Raw genomic sequence first — 21,617 nt, 5'->3', positions numbered from 1 at the left:
ACTGGGAGCTGCTGGGCAGAGGAAGCTGCAGTGGACACTCAGCAAGCACAAAGCAGGGCTCCAGACAGGGATATAGGCAAAGGTCTTCTTGGAAACAGGGAATGTAAGGCTTTAATTGTGAATTTTCTCAGTTTTGCTCAGAGACATTACTTGCAACACTCTCTATTTATTTATTTATTTTTTTTTCTCATTTGGCAGTGTCCATGTCTAGAACCAGCAAATGCCCAACAGCAGCTCTGTGAGTGAGTTCCTCCTGCTGGCATTTGCAGACACGCGCGAGCTGCAGCTCCTGCACTTCGCGCTCTTCCTGGGCATCTACCTGGCTGCCCTCCTGGGCAACGGCCTCATCCTCAGCGCCGTAGCCTGCCACCACCACCTCCACACCCCCATGTACTTCTTCCTCCTCAACCTCGCTCTCCTCGACCTGGGCTGCATCTCCACCACTCTGCCCAAAGCCATGGCCAATGCCCTCTGGGACACCAGGGCCATCTCTTATCAAGGCTGTGCTGCTCAAGTCCTCTTTTTCGTATTCTTCATTGGAGCAGAGTATTCTCTTCTCACCATCATGGCCTACGACCGCTACGTTGCCATCTGCAAGCCCCTGCACTACGGGAGCCTCCTGAGCAGCAGAGCTTGTGCCCAGATGGCAGCAGCTGCCTGGGGCAGTGGCTTTCTCAATGCTGTCCTGCACACGGCCAACACGTTTTCCCTGCCCCTCTGTCGAGGCAATGCTGTGGACCAGTTCTTCTGTGAAGTCCCCCACATCCTCAAGTTCTCCTGCTCAGATGCCTACCTCCGGGAAGTTGGGGCACTTGTGTTTAGTGTTTCTTTGGGCTGTGGTTGTTTTGTTTTCATTGTTTTCTCGTATGTGCAGTTCTTCAGGGCAGTGCTGAGGATGCCCTCTGAGCAGGGCCGGCACAAAGCCTTTTCCACATGCCTCCCTCACCTGGCTGTGGTCTCTCTAACTCTCAGCACTGCCTTGGTTGCCTACCTGAAGCCCCCCTCCATCTCTTCCCCATCCCTGGACTTGGAGGTGTCATTTCTGTATTCGGTGGTGCCTCCAGCACTGAACCCCCTCATCTACAGCATGAGGAACCAGGAGCTCAAGCATGCCTTGTGGAAACTCATTGGATACATGCTTCTTTGGCATCAGTAGTGTGCCTATAATTTTAAATGGACACACAGGTTATCTGAACAATCTCTTTGTACAGTAGGTTGCAATTCTTTTATTATTATTAATATTATCTCTTAAAATTGTGATTTTGGTTTAATTCTGTTCATGGCATCCTATTTTTTTTTTAATTTATTTACTTTCACCCAATCATCTTATGTACCTACAGAACTTGGCTTCCTGTGTGGAAAAGGAGAATAAAGAATCCACGAGAACTTCATTGGTCTCAGATGCTATCTCTTCCCATCTCCTCTGGAGCTGCTGCCACACAGAGGAGCAGCCCCAGTGGACCTTGAGACTGCCCCTCACTGCCCGCTGGGCTCTGCCTTTCTGCCGCCTTCAGGTTGGGGCCGCTGCTTCCCTGGAGCCATGGCCAGCAGCAGGATGTGGCCTTTTCACTGCTGCTCTCTTTTGGCTTCTATGTTGTTCTCTTGAGCTCTTGTACTTCACTAAGCCCTTAGGTCTCGTGTACCTTGGTGAAAGTTGTCTCTGCAGTGGCATCTCTGCCACATCTCTGCTTCTTGCAAAGCTGGTGTCAGGAATACACCCAAGGAGCTGCTCACTTGTCCTGGTTTCAGCTAGGATAGAGATTATTTTCCTCCTAGCAACTGGTAGGGTGGTGTGTTTGGGATTTAAGATTAGAATAATGTTGATAACACACTGATGTTTTAATTGTTGCAGAGGAGTGCTTACACAAAGCCAAGGACTTTTCAGCTTCTTGCTCTGTCCTGCCAGTGGGAGGCTGGGGGTGCAGCAGGAGCTGGGAGGGGACAGACCCAGGACAGCTGACCCAAACTGCCCAAAGGGGTATTCCATACCATCTGACATCATGCTAAACAATAGATAGGGGTGTTTAGCCAGGGTCGGGGGGGCAGCCGTTTGGGGTTATGCTGGACATTGGTCAGCGGGTGGTGAGCAATTGCATTACGCATCACTTGTTTCATACACATTATTATTAGTAGTACTATTACCATTTTTTTCTGTCCTAATAACTGTCTTTATCTCATCCCACAGGCTTCATTTTCCTGTTTCTCTCCCCCACCCCAGAGAGGGAGCGGGGAGGGTGACTGAATGTCTGTGTGGTGTTTAGCTGCCAGCTGGGTTAAACCACAACAGTGTGAGACACAGCCTTTCACTGCCAGGTACCAGGTCAACCAATGCTGGCCCCACACTGCGAGGAAAAAAAAAAAAAAAAAAAAAAAAAAAGTAAAAATGTTACATACAGAATACAGAAGATGGTTCTTGAGGATACAAGACTGCAGGCACCTGTGGGCAGTACAGACATTGACCTGTGATCTCAAGGCTCCCTGTGTGGGGAGTAGGAGAAAGAGGCCAGTGCCTGTCCTGTGCCACCTCCCCACCAGCCCTGCCCTTCCACAGGTGGAGTATTTCTCCCTTACTCAGGCACCAGCAGAGCTTTGACTCCTCATCCTCTACATGGAGATGAGCCACAGGCCCGGCTGTGTGCAAGGGGGCAGCAGAAAAAAAGCCAGTTTCTTGTCACTCCGATATCTGAATGGTCCTGTGGTTGAATCTGTTCTCTGCAGCAAAAGGATGTCTCCAAGCCCCAGGTCTGTGGTTGCTCCTGCAGCTTTGAGGACCTCTCCAAGGGCATCAAAGTATCAACGATAAGGACCTATGTGGGTCAGCTTGCCCATGGATCACAGCAGTAGGTTGGTAGGATTCCGTAGTACAAAAGGACACGGTCACCTCATTGCTCTGTTTTTGTGAATGTCTGTATTACAAATTGCTACAAATCCCTACCTGTAAAGCAACTACTTATTGCAAGAAACTATTAAGTTACCACTAGGAAAGCAAATATGGGCTTGTGATGCTTTCCATAACTCTGCACCAATAAATATTATTTGAGGTGCTACTGGTATGACACTCATGAATCCACTTGATGGAAGGAACAAAGCATGGCACCTTCCCCTTCTTTCTTTCAGGCCGGACACGATAGCTCTTGAGTAATTTGAACATCATTAGGTAACCCTAATGATATGCCTCCAGACTGTGTTTCTGGCTATTTCCAAGGGCAAACAAGTAAAAAAAAGGGTACCAGAGGGCTGTTGGCATAACTGCCGTGAATACAGAGAATGTCAAATAGTTGTCTACCTTGCCTGGTCTCACACAGGACCCTTCTGTTGTGGGGCTGCTGAGAGCCGAAGAGCAGGTGCCTATGGCTGCCACAATGGTGCACCGGCAGCAATAGCGCACTGACCTCCAAGTCCTCCAAGCTCAAGAGCTATGTATTCCTGTGAGCAAAATGTCAGACAAAGGGAGCAGGACACCTGCTTGGATGATTAAGGAGATCCTGGAGTGGCTTGAATGGAAGAAGGAAGTGTACAGAACGTGGAAAAAAGGGACAAGCCACTTGGGAAGAATATAAGGACATTGTCCAAGAAAAGGTCCTTTTCAAATATATCAAGAGCAGAAGGAAGAGGAAGGAAAATGTGGGCCCACTGCTTAATGAGTTGGGTGCCCTCGTGACAAAGGATACAGAGAAGGCAGAATTACTGAATGCCTTCTTTGCTTCAGTCTTCACTGCTAAGAGCAGCCCTCTGGAATCTCTGGCATTAGGAACAAGGGAGGAAATCTGGAGAAACGAGGACTCTCCATTGGTTGAAGAGGAACAGGTCAGATATCTCTTAGGCAAACTTGACAGCCACAAATCCATGAGTCATAATGGGTACATCCATGAGTTCTGAGGGAGATGGCAGATGTTACTGCTGGCCAATCATTTTTGAAAGGTCATGGAGAACAGGAGAGCTGCCTGAAGACTGGAAGAAAACTCATGTCATACCCGTCTTCAACAAGGGCAAGAAGGAGGTCCCAGGCAACTACAGGCCGGTCAGCCTCACCTCTGTCCCTGGAAAGGCAATGGAACAGCTCATCCTGGAGGTCATCTCCAGCATGTGGAAGAGAAAAAGGTGATCAGGAGTAGTCAGTACGGGTTCACCAAGGAAAACCATGCTTCACCAACTTGATAGGCTTCTATGATGGAATGACTAGCTGAGTGGGTGAGGGGAGAGCAGCAGATGTCTACTTTGACTTCAGCAAGGCTTTCAGCACTGTCTCCCATAACATCCTCATAAGCTAGCTCAGGAAGTGTGAGATGGAGGAGTGGTCGGTGAGGTGGGTGGTGAGCTGGCTGGATGGCAGAGTTCAGAGGGTCGTGCTTAGTGGAACAGAGACTAGTTGGAGGCTTGTAGCCAGCAGTGTCCCCCGGGGATATACACTGAGTCCAGTCCTGTTCAACTTATTTGTCAATGACCTGGATGACGGAATAGAGTGCACCCTTGTCCTGGTTTCAGTTAGGACAGAGTTAATTTTCCTCCTAGTAGGTATAAAGCACAATGCAATTCTTTTTGCCTTCTGCATCTATAGCAAAGGAAGCATGACTTTGCCCTACTCTATTGACTGGACACGTCTTTTCACATTACTCAGTTTAGGTTTCTGTGGCTCGAAGGAGATGATTTCCCAAAAGAGGCCAAGCTCATGGGTACAGCTACAACCACTTGAAGATATATTTTCTTTATTTTTCACCCTGAGTTTTCCACAGAAAACCCAAGAGACACTATGGATGTCCAGGCTTCTACTAAGATTTAAGCTGAATTTCTCAGATTCCAACGGTTATTTCAATTTTATTATTTTATTTTAATATTTTATTTTAATATTTTAATTTAATTTAATTTAATTTAATTTAATTTAAATATTTATTTTGTTCCCAAACAACACCTGACTTGTCTTAGAAAGGGTTTCATGTGCTGGACTGGGCTGCAGTTACAGGGACAAAGACCACTGCTGGCAGTGGAGCTGTCAGACCTCCAGACTCTGCTTTTCTTCCTGATGGAGGTCTCCAAAGAAGTCAGCCAGGATGAAGAGCAATAGGAGAATGATGCTCAAAACTGAAATGCAGCAAAATTCAGACTTTGAAACAAGAAGTTTTTGATTAGGTGCTTTTTGAAATCTTCTTCCTTAACTACATCATGCAAGCTCTGCAATTAGCTGAACAAATCTTGAAGTCTTTAAGAAAACTGTGGTAGAAATGTTAGGAACTTCTTCATTTTTATGAGGTCCATGGTGTATTTTGGTGTTGAATCTATGAAGCTCAGGTACTGAGAGGGGAATGATGTAACCGCTTGAGCAAGTCAAGTCAGGAGCCACAAAAGTTGAAGTGACATGAAGTATTAATGGGTCCCAGTGAGGGCTATTACTAACATAACCTCTCCAGGGATGTATGAAGGCAGGAACTGGAAAATTGGAAGCCATGATTACAGACGGGCAAAGCGCTGTGCTGAGAAAATTGTTTTTTTGGTTTTGTTGAAGCAGAAGAGCCAAGGCCTGACCCCTGGAACTGGGAGGGGAGATTCTGCACCCCCACATCTGGCTCAGGGCTCTTCCTGGGTTCTGGGGGACGTGGTGGGCAGTGTGATGCCATGAGAAGAACAGTGGTATGACACACCCAAGTTGCTGCACAGGGTTGAAAGGAATCCATGAGCCCTCATCGCAATGAATATATCATATCTCCTCATAAGCTCTAGCCAAGGGGACAAAAACCCCAGGGTAGCTTGGGCCTACCCTTCTTAACAGCACCCTCTGCCTTGTTGTCTGCAGGCTTTCCTTTGCTGTCCCACAGTTAGACCAATTTCCTTGAAGTCTGCAAACACCCATCTCTGTTCACAACCTTGCTCTCATCCCTTGCTTTCACCCATGTCTCGTCAACCCCTCACCAGCTGTTCCTTGAAACACAAAGCCAGGGTCTGATCAGAGGGTGTCCTCTGGCACCACGGCTCAACCCTTTGAGGGCCATTTCTTCCTCCTTGTGGTCAATGTGAAACTTCCAAGGTCCACTTTGTGGCATTTTGTTTCTCCTGCTCTTTCCTACTAACAAAGAAAACTCCATTAGGGCGGAAACCACTTGTGAAGTAGGCATCCCAACCCATCAGCCTTCTTGCGGCCTGTCAGCCAAAGAGACACAAGTCACCTCAGCAGAACCTTCCACGCCATGGGCCTGCTGCTGGCTTTGAAGCATCTTGGCTAGACACAGCCAAGCCTTGTGCCTACTGCTGCCCAGTCATGGACTCAAGCAGAAGGGACAGGACAACCCATCTGGGGGCCTTCTGTCTGTCTGGGTCCTCCTGGGTCTGCAGCAGAGGGGATCCCCCAGTCAGCATGCCAAGCAGGTGCCTTCTGCTGGCCTAGCAGGGCTCTGCCAGATGTCAGCCCAAAAGTGCAGATCCCAGGGAGAAGCCAAGGCTGACCTGCCACCTACAGACAGAAGTGACCTCATAGTCCCTTTCCATGACACGTTCCTGCTGCTGCCCTATGAACCACAGAGACAGAAGTGACCTCACAGTCCCTGCCACAGTCACATTCCTCCTGCTGGGGAAGGAGATCCTGAGGTAGGGCTGACCTCTCTAGTCCTTTAGGCACTAGGGCTCACCATTGTGGGTTACAGAATAAAAAGAGTTTTAATTGTAAGGTTTTGTGTTCTTCTGTGGTTAAGGTATGGGCAAGCTCTCTGCTTTAGGGTGTTTTTAGGTCTCCCAAGAAGTCTAGGGTTAAAGAGAATGTTTTAATGCTAGTGTTAAGAGAAGGGATTAGGGTCAGCAAGTGAGTAAAGGGAAGGAAAAGGGCTATGCGATGACTTTTTTGAAGTTATATCTTGAGTTCAAGCATTAGAGGAATGGTTTCCTGTCAGAGTGTTGTAGTTGCATTTAGGTTCAGGGATTAAAATTACTGCTTAAAATAAGATAAGGACAATACATGACTGTTTTAAGTCAATGTTACTAGAGCAGTTACATCTTACTGCTACAAAATCATTAAATTCTGCTGGCCATGCTCCTCTTGCCACCCCAAAATCTCACATCTCCTTTGTCCAGGCTGCTCCTGAACTCCCCATATCTTACTGGGATCAGCTTTCTGATGACATTCATGATTGTAGAGTATCTGTCTCACCTTTGTTAGCTACTCCCTTCCTGGGAAGGAAGTGGCATTGTAGTCAGGAGGGAAAAGGACAAAAAGGTCTTAAAGAGCATCCTGTACAATGTGTCCATCAACTCTGACCTCCACAAAATTACGCTTCATACCTACAAGTTTTGTTTCCCAAATGGCTTCTGTGGATCCAGTGTTACTTTTCCCAGGCCCTCATGCATGCTTCATTTTTGGTTGTCCAAGGATGGGATAAGGAAAGCCAAGGAATAGATGGAAGTGTGCATGGCAAATGATGCACAGAATAACAGGAAGAGATTCTATAGATACATGGCTCAGAAAATAAAGGCCAAGGAGAATGTACCCCCTCTGATGAAACAGAAGGATGGATTGGTAATGACAGACATGGGAAAGGTGAGGGACTCAGCAACGTCTTTGCCTTGTTCTTCACTGCCAATCAGGCTCCCCAAGTCTTTCATTTCCCTGAACCCATAGATGGAGGCTAGGGCACAAAGTCCCACCCACTGTCAGTGAAGAGCAGATTTGAGACCATCTGATGAAACTCAACAAGTACAAGTCTATGGGGCCTGATGACATGCATCCCAGGGTACTGAAGGAATTGGCTGATGTAGTTGCCAAGCCTCTCTCCATCGTATTTGAAAAGTCCTGGCAGTCAGGTGAAGTCCCTGCTAACTGGAACAAGGGAAATATCAGCCCTGTTTAAAAAAATGTAGAAAGGAGGACTCAGGGAACTACCAAATAGTGAGCCTCACCCCTGTGCCTGGCAAGATCATGGAAAAGGTCCTCCTGGAGTCAGTGTCAAGGCACATGCAAGACAAAGAGGTGATCTCAGGCAGCATGGCTTCACCAAAGATTAAATTGTGCCTGACAAGGGAAGACTGACTGATGTTATCTACTTGGACTTCTGTAAGACCTTTGACACAGTCCCACATGACATCCTGGTTTCCAGATTGGAGAGAGATGCATTTGATGGGTGAACCATTCAGTGCATAAGGGGTTGGATTGAAGGTCATACCCAGAGAGTGGTGCCTCCCTCACCTGGCCGTGGTCTCTGTGTTTGTCAGCACTGTCCTGTTTGCCTGCCTGAAGCCCCCCTCAATCTCTTCCCCATCCCTGGACTTGGTGGTGTCATTTCTGTACTTGGTGGTACCTCCAGCAGTGAACCCCCTCATCTACAGCATGAGGAACCAGGAGCTCAAGCATGCAGTGAGGAAACTTTTTCAATACATGCTTCTTAAGCATCAGTGATGTATTCCAAAGATATATACTTAATAATAAAATATTATCATTCATATTGTGATTCATATTATATATGATTTTTATGGCTACTAGTGTTATCATAACATAATCAATAATACTAGTCCTAACAGATATCAAAGTGTATTTCAGAAAATGATACAGCATTTTAAAAAATATTTTTCTCTGTTAATATTTGAACAATATTTTATTTTGGTTTTAATAATCGAATTCTTAACATTCTGAATATTACTTTTTGTGTTAGCTTTGACTATATAATCTAATGTACATACAGAACCAGGCTTCCTTGGTAGTTAAAGACAATAAAGAACTCAGCGGAAATTCACTGGTCTCAGTATCCTCCTCTTCCCTTCTCTTCTGGAGCTGGGGAAGCAGTCCCAGCATCCAGGAGGGGCTCAGGGCCAAGAGCCCAGCTGCCACAGGTAGGAGCAGTGTATTTGGATTTGACCTTGTGTATCTAGGTGACAGTCCTGTTGTCTCTACGGCAGGGCTGGCACAAAGCCCTTTCTGCGTGCCTCCCGCACCTGGCCATGGTGTCCCTCTTTCTCAGCCTTGTCATGGTTGCCTACCTGAAGCCTCCCTCCATCACCTCGCCATCCCTGGACCCCTGGTGGCAGTTGTGTACTCGGTGCTGCCTTCAGCAGTGAACACCCTGATCTGTAGCATGAGGAGCCAGGAGCTCAAGCATGCCTTGTGGAAATTGATAACTAGATGTGTTTTGGATGCAAGAAATTCCCTATCTGCTTCTGCACATGACTTGTAATGCCAATAAGTGGAGGAATACCCAATATACTTTTGTTTTGTTTTGTTTTGTTTTGTTTTGTTTGTGGCTGTGCATATTCTTATTACAGATATTAATTCAGCTAATATTGCCCATTAAAATGATATTGTTCTTCACCTTTCCATTTCAGTTTGTACCTTTCAAACATAGCTCATAGACACTGTGCATGTGGAGCCACGCTCTGTGTGAATGTAAACAAACCGAAGGAGCATGCACTGCCTTCTTTGTCTGATGTCCTTCCTCTGATACCTGGTCTGGCTCTGCAGGGGCAGTGCCCATGTGCAGGGCTGCAGAGGAAAAGAGTCCCATCCCAGCAGCACAGCCAGGGAGCACCAGTGCTTGGGGCATGCAGAGCTGCTCTCTTGCCACTGCCGCCCTGTCCTGCTGAGCCCTGCTGGTGGGGTCAGGCCCGGCTGTTCCTCTCACTTGGTGCCAGTGCTACTGTGGGGCTGTGCTGGGACTGCAGGCAGGGACAGGCAGTGGGCAAGGCAGTGGCACAGCTGGCCTCCACTGCAGCACTTCCATCCTAAGGGGGGATCTCCTCCAAGGTGGACTGACCAGAGCTCAAGTGCTCAATCTGCTGTGAGCAGGCAGAGGAGACCTCTGCAGCCCCAGGGCATGCAGCAGCCCCAGCAAAGGAGCCTGGCGAGTGATTCCTTGCAACCCTGTGGCAATGGCAGTGACCCCATGAGCTGGGTGTGCCTCCCAGCCTGCCCAGCACAGCCCTGCAGAGTGCCCCCATGCCCTGGGCACCACAGCCCCCTCACTCTGCCGAGCAGCACCTCTGCTTGTCATGTCAGAGATATTGTCTTTTGCCTAAAGTCATCCTTCAGGGCTGAAGTGTGTCTAAGTGGGAAGAAGCGGGAAAAACAACCCATTGGCACTGCCCCAGAGACTCTGTGCATCCTTGCAAGAGACTACTTCAGGAGAGGATAGATATTTTAAGGACCCAAAAGGGTATCTGTGGGCTTTTGGCATAGCTGCCTTGGAGATGGAGGACATTAAACTGTTGTCTACCTTGCCTTGGTCTCTCAAAGGACTTTTCTGTTGTGGGGTTGATGAGGGTTGAAGGACAGCTGGTGCCAATCACTACCACAACCGTACACCTGAGTCAGTATAGCAACAACCGAGTCCACTAACAGAGGAGTATCGTGGCCTGAATGAAGTCATGCAATGCTGAGTGCTGCCATGCCGGACACGGTAGAGCTTGCATGAAAACCGGAATCCAAGGCACCGAAATGTTTTGCCACAATTGATATCGCTAATGCATTTTTCTCCATCCGTTTGCCAGAAAAGTGAAGGCCGCAGTTTGCTTATAACCTGGAATCAACTGCCCCAGGGCTGGAAACACAGCCCTGAGGGACTATAGTCTGACCTAGACTGCACTGGAAGAGGAGGAAGCTCCTGAACACCTGCACTACATCGATGGCATCATCGTGTGGGGTGACAGAGCAGAGGAAGTATTTGAGAAAGGGAAGAAAATACTCCAAATTCCTCTGAAAGCTGATTTTGCACTAAAATAAATTAAGGCCAAGGGACGTGCACAACAGATCCTGATGCAGGCTGGCCAGGGTCAGGGGGACCAATGCTCAGGGACAGGTTGAGCATTGGTGAGGGGCTTCTCAACAATTGCATAGTGCATCACTTGTGCTGTACATATTCTTCTTCTTCTTATTATTATTATTATTACAAATTTATCTTCCTTTTCAGTCTTTTCAAATTTTAAATCATTGATTATTGTCTGGGCCCTTGTGCTTGGTGAAACACATCCAGTTTGTCTACACCTCAGTGTCACCTTCACATTGCCTTTGCCTCCTTGTCCTCACTGCCTCCAGGGTTCTGCTCTAACGAGCTCCAAGGGAGGCTGTGTCAGTGCTGGCCCTCAGGGGGACACTGCAGGAAACTTGCCTCTGACTTGGACTTCTGGAGAGATGTCTTCAGTTGTCTCTGAGTGCCTGAGGTTCGTGGGCTCATCAGCAAAGCCCCCTGAGGGGTCATTGCAATGCCTTGGGCTGGTGCTGTGCTGCTGAGCTGGGCCGGGCTAATGGGACAGAGAGAGCTCGTGGCAAGAGGGCCCTGGTGCAGAGAGACAGCTGTGCCCGGGAGCAGCTCCTCTGCACAGCACAGCAGGGCTGTGGGCTCTGACCGCAGCTGGCACACAGAGAGGAGAGAAGGAGAGAGGGCTTGGAGGCAGTTGGCAGTGGGAGGATGCTGAGAGCTGCCTGGAGAAGAAATCTGCACAGCCCTTGACAAGGTAAGTGTCTGGCTGTGAGTCCATGCAGCTGCAGGTCCTGGAAGTGTCTCCTGCTGGGTCTTGTTTCTGGGAGGGCAGTGGGCAATGCAGTAGGCTTTGAGAGTCCTGCTGGTTTGCACTGTGAGGTGAGGACATCTGGCAGAAAGTCCATGGAGAGCCATAACCCAGCTTCACCTGGACAGCCAAATGCCAAGTGCTAAGCCTCCTCCAGACACTGAAGGGATGGAGCTGGGATGCTGGGACAGCCCAGCTTTCAAAAATTCAGCTGTCTGAGGTGCATCCTCCTGGTCTTCAGGCTGCTCTCCAGCAGGATGCAGCTCTCTCTTGGCATCCTTGTGTTCTCCAGGTGCCACAAGGAGAAGACACCTCTGCACTAAGACCATGTCCATGCTGCTGACTGGCTGTCTGTGGGCAGCTGGAGTGAGGCCTCTGCAGCCCTGGCAAAGAGGGAGAAGCTGAGGTCCTGCTCATGCACTTGCAGACAAGGTGAGGATTCTGTCCATCTGCAGTGGGACTGGGGCTTCTCTGCTTTAAGCTGTCTACATATTGGGAAACAGTAGAGTGTGCTTGTTGTACTCAGCATAAGAAAATCTGTCTTGCTCTATACTGGAGGAAGGTGTTCTTTGCAACAACACTGCGAAGTTCATGGATCTTATAAGTGGACTGAACTTCAGTTTCCCCCTTGTTCCTGCTTCCTGAATGCTTCACAGCAGGAAGGACTCCTCTGGAGCCACAGGAATCCCTGCTCCCAGTGCCAGCCTCAGAAAGAATCATCCGGGACTCATGCGGTAGAGCTGCAGAAAGATTCTCCTGCAAAGAGAGAGTCTTGGGATGAGAGTGCTCTAAGACTTTCAAAATGTTTTCCTCAGAGAAGTCTCTTCTAACTTTATTCTGCCTTCTCTTTTTCAACAGACAACTGTGTTCAATGTCAGAAAATGCCCAATAGCAGCTCTGTGAGCGAGTTCCTCCTGCTGGTATTCGCAGACACGCAGGAGCTGCAGCTCCTGCACTTCGCGCTCTTCCTGGGCATCTACCTGGCTGCCCTCCTGGGCAACGGCCTCATCCTCACCGCCATAGCCTGCGACCACCGCCTCCACACCCCCATGTACTTCTTCCTCCTCAACCTCGCCCTCCTCGACCTGGGCTGCATCTCCACCACTCTGCCCAAAGCCATGGCCAATGCCCTCTGGGACACCAGGACCATCTCCTATCAAGGGTGTGCTGCACAAGTCCTCTTTTTTGTCTTCTTCTTTGGTTCAGAGTTTTCAATTCTCACTATCATGGCCTACGACCGCTATGTTGCCATCTCCAAGCCCCTGCACTACGGGAGCCTCCTGGGTAGCAGAGCTTGTGCCCAGATGGCAGCAGCTGCCTGGGGCAGTGGCTTTCTCCAAGCTGTCCTGCACACGGCCAACACCTTTTCCCTGCCGCTCTGCCACGGCAATGCTGTGGACCAGTTCTTCTGTGAGATACCCCAGATCATCAAGCTCTCCTGCTCAGATGCTTACGTCAGGGAATTTGAGCTACTTGTTTTCAGTTTTTCCTTAGTCTTTGGTTCTTTTATTTTCATTGTGGCATCCTATGTGCAGATCTTCAGGGCTGTGTTGAGGATGCCCTCTGAGCAGGGTCGGCACAAAGCCTTTTCCACGTGCCTCCCTCACCTGGCTGTGGTCTCCCTGTTTGTTAGCACTGTCATGGTTGCCTACTTGAAGCCCCCCTCCATCTCTTTGCCATCCCTTGACCTGGTGGTATCCGTTCTGTACTCAGTGGTGCCTCCAGCAGTGAACCCCGTCATCTACAGCATGAGGAACCAGGAGCTCAAGGATGCCTTGAGGAAACTGATGAACTAATATTAAAAAACAAACAAACAAACAAACAAACAAACAAAAAAACTTATTGTCTTCTGCATATGACTCATAATACATTGCAGGAACAAGGTTTTCTTTTTAATAATTTTTCATACTCTGGAGAGTGCCATCACAAGCTCAGAGGTGTGGGTAGTAAGCTCAGCAATGGCTGGCCAGGCCATTGCTCATTGCTTCTTGGGGGATAAGATTTCCCAGAAGAGCAGGGCCTGCTGTATGTGCATGGGAGACATTGAAAGAGAAACCCAATGCTGGTGCTGGCAGGCACGTCATATGTGTGTGGAGAGATGAACACGAAGGAGCACAAAGGCCATCAGCTATTCCTATAAGTCTCATGAAGGCCAGCTGGGCAGATAGTGTCACAAGGCCAAGTAACGTCCCCTGGGAAGCCACCTGAAGGCAGCTCTGGGATGTGCCTCCTTGAACCGAGGTCTCTGTGCCCATTCTTAATGTCCTGGGGTATCTCAGAGGAGGGCAGAGCAGGGCGAGGCACCCCACAGCTGAGGTGTCTCCCAGCCTCTGGCAGTGACTGCAGGAGCTCTCTCTAAAGGCATGTGTGTATGAGGTCTGCTCAGATGTGGACACCTCACACAGCCCTGCCATTGCCCTGTGTGATTCCAGAAACAACCCCCAGTGTCCCTGTGAGATTCCTGGAACCCCTTTTGCATAGGTTCATTGCAGATGCCCCTCTCTGTTATGTCACACTACCCCGCCTTTCTGGACCGGGCTGTCAGGCATTTGGATCAGCAAGATTTCTGGGGACTTGAAAAATGTGGGCATCAAACGCATCTTCAGGAAGGGCAAGAAAAAGGATTGGCAGAACTGCAATTGTCACCTCTAACCCTGGGAATGTGATAGGGAAAGTCCTGCCACAGCCATCTTCAGGCAGTTGGAGGAACCAAAGGAACTGCTGAAACAGAAGGGGAGGGGAAAGAAGGGAACGAGGTGAACCTGCACTTTAGCAAGGCCTTTGCCATGGTTTCCTGGGGTTCCCTTTAGCCACACTGGTGATATTTGGACTGAAAAAGGGGATGATGTTTTCGGGGGCAAGGTGTCAGTGGTACAAAGTCCTCCTTTCAGCCAGTTACCAGCAGCATCCCTCAGTGATGGGTACTTGGGCCAACACTGTTGACACTCTTTGTTATCTCCCTTCATGATGGCATGGAGCGTATTTCTCAATCTCAGTCTTTTAAACATGCATTAATTTTTAATGCAATGACTCTCCCTCAGAGTGCTCTTCAAGGACAGAATAAATGGAGGAGAAAAAAAAAAAAAGGAAAAAAAGAAAGAAGCATTAGAATTGTTGGGAAATGTGTTTTTGTAAACGTGTGTTTATGTAAAATGTATTTTCCTAAATGTTTGCATAAAACTATTGTTCAAGAAAGCATAACTTGATTTATTGCACTTCTCCATGGTGTTGTCAATGGAAAACTGTGAAAATAAATAATGAACATTCATAGAAAAAAAAAAAAAGCTGGTGGTGCTGGCAAGGGAGATTATTTCAGCTATTACTTGGAATCCTTTTTTGCACAGCTTTGAACTGTTTCCTCAATCTATTTTCATGGCTGGTTTCAGTTTTCCAGTCAGAGGTGGACACTGCCTCCAAGATTTCCTTGGATAGCCGAGGGACCCAGGTGGGAAAACTGACACAGGACCTAGGGGAGCCCTTCTGGAGCACAAGCTGGGGGGCACGAACTGGGGCTGGGCCCCTCAGGGGCTGTACAGGGCTGCTACGCATGCTGTGCTGGGCCTGCCTACAGCATGCTGTGTCCTTCCATCCCACTAAGATGTCACTTTTGTCTCAGAAACTGACCGTCCCCATGCAGGGAGACAGGACCTTTTAGGTCTTGGCAATGTTTGAAAAGCTGCCCCAAACACAAGGACATTTTTTGCTTTTTTTTTTTTCTTCTGTTTAAATATGCTCTCACAGAGGTGCAAACAATGTCGCTTATTGGCCCAGTTCTGGACAGCAGTGGGGCCCTTACCTAACATGGGGCAGCTTCTGGATTCTTCTCACCAAAGCCACCTCTATGGCCCCCCACTACCAAAACCATACCACGTAAACCCACTCCATGCAGTCACACGGCATTCAAAGATGAATGTGAGGGGCCATGGATTTGATCTGCTTGTAGGCGACAAGGAGGAGATGAGAGGAAATGCTCTGATGACCTCAACTCTGCCTCAGGATCTCCTGCCTCAGCAGGAGCAATGTGACTGTGGCAGTGACTGTGAGGTCACTTCTGTCTCTGCAGTTGATAGGGCAACAGCAGCAACATGTCACAGAAAGGGCCTACAAGGTCACTTCTGAGTGACTTTGGCTATCCTCCAGTCTTCAGGCACCTCACCCATTCTCCAGGACCTTTCAAAGATGATAGAGAGCGGTTCGGCGATCACATCTGTCAGCTCCCTTAGCACACGCAGATGCATCCCATCGGGACCCAGGGATTTGTGTGTGTTGAGCCCACACAGACGCTCCCGAACCACTCCCACGTCCACCAGGGGGGAGCCCTCCATTTCCCAGACCCTTTGTCCTATTGCCAGGGGCGAGGAGTCCCGGGGGAGTGTCCTTGAAGCAAAGACTGAATCAAAGACAGCATTCAGTATCTCTGCCTTCTCAACGTCTCCCTTGACCAGGAAACCCCCCCTCATTCAGCAAAGGACCCACATTATCCCTAGTCTTCCTCTTGCCGTTTACATACTTGAAAAAACCCTTCTTATTATCCTTTATCTCTTTTGCAAGCCTCATCTCTAGGTAGGCTTTAGCCTTCCTTGTCGCTTCCCTGCAGGCCCTGACAACACATCTATACTCCTCCCAAGAGGACAGGCCCTTTTTCCACATTTCACAGACCATCCTCTTCCATTTGATCTTATTGATGAGCTCCTTGCTCATCCACACAGGTTTCCTGCCCCCCTTCCCCGATTTCCTATTCCTTGGGATGCACCGATCCTGAGCATGGAAGAAGTGCTGCTTAAATGTAGCCCAGCTCTCACAAGCACCCTTGCTTTCTAGCAGCCTATCCCATGAGATACTCCCAAGCAGGTCCCGGAAGAGGTCAAAGTTGGCTCTTCGAAAGTCCAAGGTAGCAATCCTGCTTTCAGCCTTACTTTCTTTGCCTAGTTGCATGTGGAACTCCACCACCTCATGGTCGCTGCATCCCAAGCTGCCCCCAACCTTCACATCTCTAACAAGGCCATCCCTGTTGGTAAGAACGAGGTCCAGAAGCACCCCCCACCTCGTCGGCTCCTCCACCACCTGCGTCAGAAAATTGTCCTCAACGCATTGTAGGAACCATTTGGATTACTTGTGCCTGGCTGAGTTGCTTACCCAGCAGATGTCTGGGTAGTTGAAGTCCCCCATGAGGACTAGCGCTCGTGATCGTGAGGCTACTAGCAGCTGCTCATAGAAGGCCTCATCGACTTCCTCCTCCTGATCTGGAGACCTGTAGTAGACCCCCACTGCCGTGTCTCCCATGACAGCCCACCCCTTAATTCTTACACACAAGCTCTCCACTTGTCCTTCACCCTCCCCCATCTGGAGCTGGGTACACTCTAATTGCTCCCTCACATAAAAGGCAACCCCACCCCCTCACTTCCCCAGCCCATCTTTTCTAAAGAGGACACAGCCCTCCATGACTGCATTCTAGTCATGCGAGCTGTCCCACCATGTCTCAGTGCTTGCAACGAGATCGTGGCCCCACGACCAAACACAGATCTCGAGCTCATCCTGTTTGTTTCCCATGCTCTGTGCATTGATGTACAGGCATTTTAGGGAAGCAGCAGGTGCAGTTACCCCTGGGGGGATACAAGAAGAAGATACTGGACGGGGAATCGGGAACTCTACCTTCTCTGAGGAGCCCTCAGAGCTCAGAAGTTTTTCCCTGTCTTCAACAGTGACAGCAGTGACAACTTCCCCCAGCCCTTCTCTGTCACCTTTAGCTCCCCTCCCTTCCCCCATCAAACCTAGTTTAAAACCCTGGTAATCAGCCCAGAGAGCTTGCTCCCCAAAACAGTTGCGTGCCAATTGCTCAGTCGGTGTCTGTCCATAGCCCACATACCCAGCCTCTCAAAGGACGGCCCAAGATCAAAATACCCAAATCCCTGGTCCAGACACTTCCCCCTCAGCCAGTCATTTACCTGTCCTGTTCTGCTCCTTCTATCTGCATCGCAGTCACCCAGCGGGAGGACAGAGGAGAACACAATGTGCACCGCTGATCCCCTCAACAACCTCCCCAGGGATGCAAAGTCCTTTTTAATATTCTTCATTGTTCTAATAGTGGCACACATGGGGAGGTCCTGGCATGCATCAGAGAGCAGCAAGGAGGGCTCTGGAGAGGGCCAGGGTGAGGTGGGTGGCAGAGCCCCATGCAGGGGCTGGCTGAGGGTCCCTTCTGCTGCAGCCACCGCATGCAGCATGGTAGGAGGAGGGCAGGCAGGGCTCATGGCCGCCTTGCTGCGGATGAGCCCTGAGCTGGGGAACAAAGTGTTTCCTGCTCTGCAGGCCCAGCAGATCCTGCTTCGACTCACACCCCGTGGCTTTGCCCTCTCCCTGGGCACCACAGAGCAGAGCCTGGTCCTGGGCTCTTCCTGACATCCCTGCAGCTCCTGGAAGGCTGCAGTGAGGTGCCCCTCAGCCTTCCCTCTTATGCTGCCAGGGCACATGGCTGCCTTATTGCCAGCTCACTGCCCACCACCAACATCCAACAGGGCTGCTTCCCAGTCTGGGCCTTGCCCAGGGTTAGTCCTCTGTAGGGGCAGAAAATGGCCCTTGTCCTGGTGTTTTTTCATGGCCTTCCTGTCAATACATACTCTTCTCATCCTTGATCTCTTTTACTGAATACAGAGGCATAGGAGAACTTTTTGGTACAGACTACTGCAGAAAAAACATCAAGTCCCTCAGCCACGTCTCTGCTTTTCCTCCACATTGCAGCTAGGCTCTTCATTCCACCACCTCTGCTGTACCTGAGGAGAAATTCTGAGAAAAAAGAGTCACGGAAAATGACTACCTTCTAGTTACATTATATGGTTACTTTATATGGTTAATTACAAAGAGCTTACCAGCACCTGTTAATGAGGACTTTTCTTTAAAAAAAAAAAAAAAAAAAGTAGAAGTGAGATAAAGAAAAATATTTTAACTGGAATAGTATTCCAAAGAATGAAAATCAGTTTTGAAATACATGAATACATGCACATAGGACAGCACATTGAAAACAAAACTACCAAAGGCTAAAGAAACATTACACACAAGTGCCCCAGCTTCCCTGAGGTAGGCATCTGAGCAGGAGAGTCTGAGTTGAGCTTTGAGGAGAGCCTGAGAAGAGCTTTGACTCAAAACAGAGCACTTTGACTGAAACACAGCACATCTTTACACCTGCTGAGGGTGCACTCTATTCCATCATCCAGGTCACTGACAAATAAGTTGAACAGGACTGGACTCAGTGTAGATCCCTGGGGACACTGCTGGCTACAGGCCTCCAACTAGACTTAGCTCCACTAAGTACAACCCTCTGAACTCTGACATCTAGCCAGCTCACAATCCACCTCACGGACCACTCGTCCATCCCACACTTCCTGAGCTTAGGCTGTGTCTCACACTGTTGTGGTTTAACCCAGCCGGCAGCTAAACACCACACAGCCATTCAGTCACCCTCCCCGCTCCCTCTCTGGGATGGGGGAGAGAAACAGGAAAATGAAGCCTGTGGGATGAGATAAAGACAGTTATTAGGACAGAAAAAAATGATAATAGTACTACTACTAATAATGTGTATGAAACAAGTGATGCGCAATGCAATTGCTCACCACCCGCTGACCGATGCCCAGACTAACCCCAAGCGGCCGCCCCCCCGACCCTGGCTAAACACCCCTATCTATTGTTTAGCATGATGTCAGATGGTATGGAATACCCCTTTGGCCAGTTTGGGTCAGCTGTCCTGGGTCTGTCCCCTCCCAGCTCCTGTTGCACCCCCAGCCTGCCCACTGGCAGGACAGAGCGAGAAGCTGAAAAGTCCTTGGCTTGGTGTAAGCACTGCTCTGCAACAATTAAAACATCGGTGTGTTATCAACATTATTCTAATCTTAAATCCCAAACACAACACCCTACCAGTTGCTAGGAGGAAAATTAACTCTATCCTAGCTGAAACCAGGACAAGTGAGCAGCTCCTTGGGTGTATTCCTGACACCAGTTTTGCAAGAAGCAGAGATGTGGCTGAGATGTCACTGCAGAGACAACTTTCACCAAGGTACATGAGACCTAAGGGCTTAGTGAAGTACAAGAGCTCAAGAGAACAACATAGAAGCCAAAAGAGAGCAGCAGTGAAAAGGCCACATCCTGCTGCTGGCCATGGCCATGGCTCCAGGGAAGCAGCAGCCCCAACCTGAAGGCGGCAGAAAGGCAGAGCCCAGCGGGCAGTGCGGGGCAGTCTCAAGGTCCACTGGGGCTGCTCCTCTGTGTGGGAGCAGCTCCAGAGGAGATGGGAAGAGATAGCATCTGAGACCAATGAAGTTCTCGTGGATTCTTTATTCTCCTTATCCAAACAGGAAGCCAAGTTCTGCAGGTATATAGGATGATTGGGTGAAAGCAAATAAATTAAAAAAAATATAATAGACAGAATGCCATGAACAGAATTCAACCAAAATCACAATTTTAAGAGATAATATTAATAATAATAAAAGAATTGCAAGCTATTGTACAAAGAGATTGTTCAGATAACCTGTGCATCCATTTAATATTATAGGCACACTATTGATGCAAAAGAAGCATGTATCCAATGAGTTTCCACAAGGAATCCTTGAGCTCCTGGTTCCTCATGCTGTAGATGAGGGGGTTCACTGCTGGAGGCAACACGGAGTACAGAAATGACACCACCATGTCCAGGGATGGGGAAGAGATGGAGGGGGGCTTCAGGCAGGCAACCAAGGCAGTGCTGAGAGTCAGAGAGACCACAGCTAGGTGAGGGAGGCATGTGGAAAAGGCTTTGTGCCGGCCCTGCTCAGAGGGCATCCTCAGTACAGCCCTGAAGATCTGCACATAAGAAAATGAAATGAAAACAAAACACGCAAATGCTAAACAGAAACTAACTACAAGAAGCGCAGCCTCCCTGAAGTAGTCATCTGAGCAGGAGAGCTTGAGGATGTGGGGGATTTCACAGAAGAACTGGTCCACAGCATTGCCTTGGCAGAGGGGCAGGGAAAATGTGTTGGCCGTGTGCAGGACAGCATTGAGAAAGCCACTGCCCCAGGCAGCTGCTGCCATCTGGGCACAAGCTCTGCTGCCCAGGAGGCTCCCGTAGTGAAGGGGATTGCAGATGGCCACATAGCAGTCATAAGACATGACGGTGAGAAAGTAAAAATCTGCATCAAAAAAAAAGACTAAAAAAAGTACTTTGACAGCACAGCCTTGATAGGAGATGGCCCTGGTGTCCCAGAGGGCATTGGCCATGGCTTTGGGCAGAGTGGTGGAGATGCAGCCCAGGTCGAGGAGGGCGAGGTTGAGGAGGAAGAAGTACATGGGGGTGTGGAGGCGGTGGTGGCAGGCTACGGCGCTGAGGATGAGGCCATTACCCAGGAGGGCAGCCAGGTAGATGCCCAGGAAGAGCGCGAAGTGCAGGAGCTGCAGCTCGCGCAAGTCTGCGAATGCCAGCAGCAGGAACTCGCTCACAGAGCTGATACTGAGCATTCTCTGACTTTCTACTTGCATCTCTGTTGAAGAGGAGAAGGCAGAGCAATGTAAGAACAGACTTCTCTGAAGAAAATAGGAAATAAAAGAGAAGGGTGGGGTGGCGATGTATGTGAAGCAGGGGCTGGACTGTGTGGAACTTCAGGTTGGCGATGGCAAAGTTGAGAGCCTCTGGGTAAGGATCAAGGGACGAACGAATAAAAGGGATGTCGTTGTGGGAGTCTATTACAGACCGCCTGGCCAGGACGATAGCGCCGATAAATTATTCTTTACAGAACTAAGAGAGGCCTCGAGATTAACTCCCCTTGTCCTTATGGGGGACTTCAACTTGCCAGACGTTAACTGGGAGTGCCACACGGCTGACACGAGCAAGTCCAGGAGGTTCATGAAGCACCTAGATGATAACTTCTTGGTGCAGGTGCTAACGGAGTCAACTAGGAAAGGTGCCCTCCTGGACCTGTTGCTAGAAAACAGAGAGGGTCTGGTGGGAGATGTGGTGATTGGTGGCCGCCTCGGTCATAGCGACCATGAAGTGGTTGAGTTCAAAATTTACGGTGACAGAAGGAAAAGTGCCACCAAAACCTCATCCCTAGATATGGGGAAAGCGGACTTCAGGCTGCTCAGGGAACTAGTCAGCAAGGTCCCCTGGGAAGCTGCTCTTG

The 21,617-nt window shown here is 49.2% G+C and overlaps 2 protein-coding genes across 2 annotated transcripts; both read left to right on the top strand.

Annotated features, from left to right (window-relative positions):
* Window positions 1-220: 220 nt before the first annotated feature.
* LOC139999975 (olfactory receptor 14C36-like) lies at window positions 221-1,156 on the top strand. The gene has a single exon (XM_072029652.1). The coding sequence runs from the start codon at window positions 221-223 to the stop codon at window positions 1,154-1,156; it is 936 nt and encodes a 311-aa protein (XP_071885753.1).
* An 11,197-nt stretch (window positions 1,157-12,353) lies between these two features.
* LOC139999974 (olfactory receptor 14C36-like) lies at window positions 12,354-13,268 on the top strand. The gene has a single exon (XM_072029651.1). It carries the CDS (start codon window positions 12,354-12,356, stop codon window positions 13,266-13,268), a length of 915 nt encoding a protein of 304 aa, XP_071885752.1.
* Window positions 13,269-21,617: the final 8,349 nt, after the last annotated feature.

Source organism: Anas platyrhynchos, chromosome 31, assembly GCF_047663525.1.
Source record: "Anas platyrhynchos isolate ZD024472 breed Pekin duck chromosome 31, IASCAAS_PekinDuck_T2T, whole genome shotgun sequence".
Classification (NCBI taxonomy): domain Eukaryota; kingdom Metazoa; phylum Chordata; class Aves; order Anseriformes; family Anatidae; genus Anas; species Anas platyrhynchos.
This window is presented reverse-complemented; position numbering and strand designations above follow the sequence as displayed.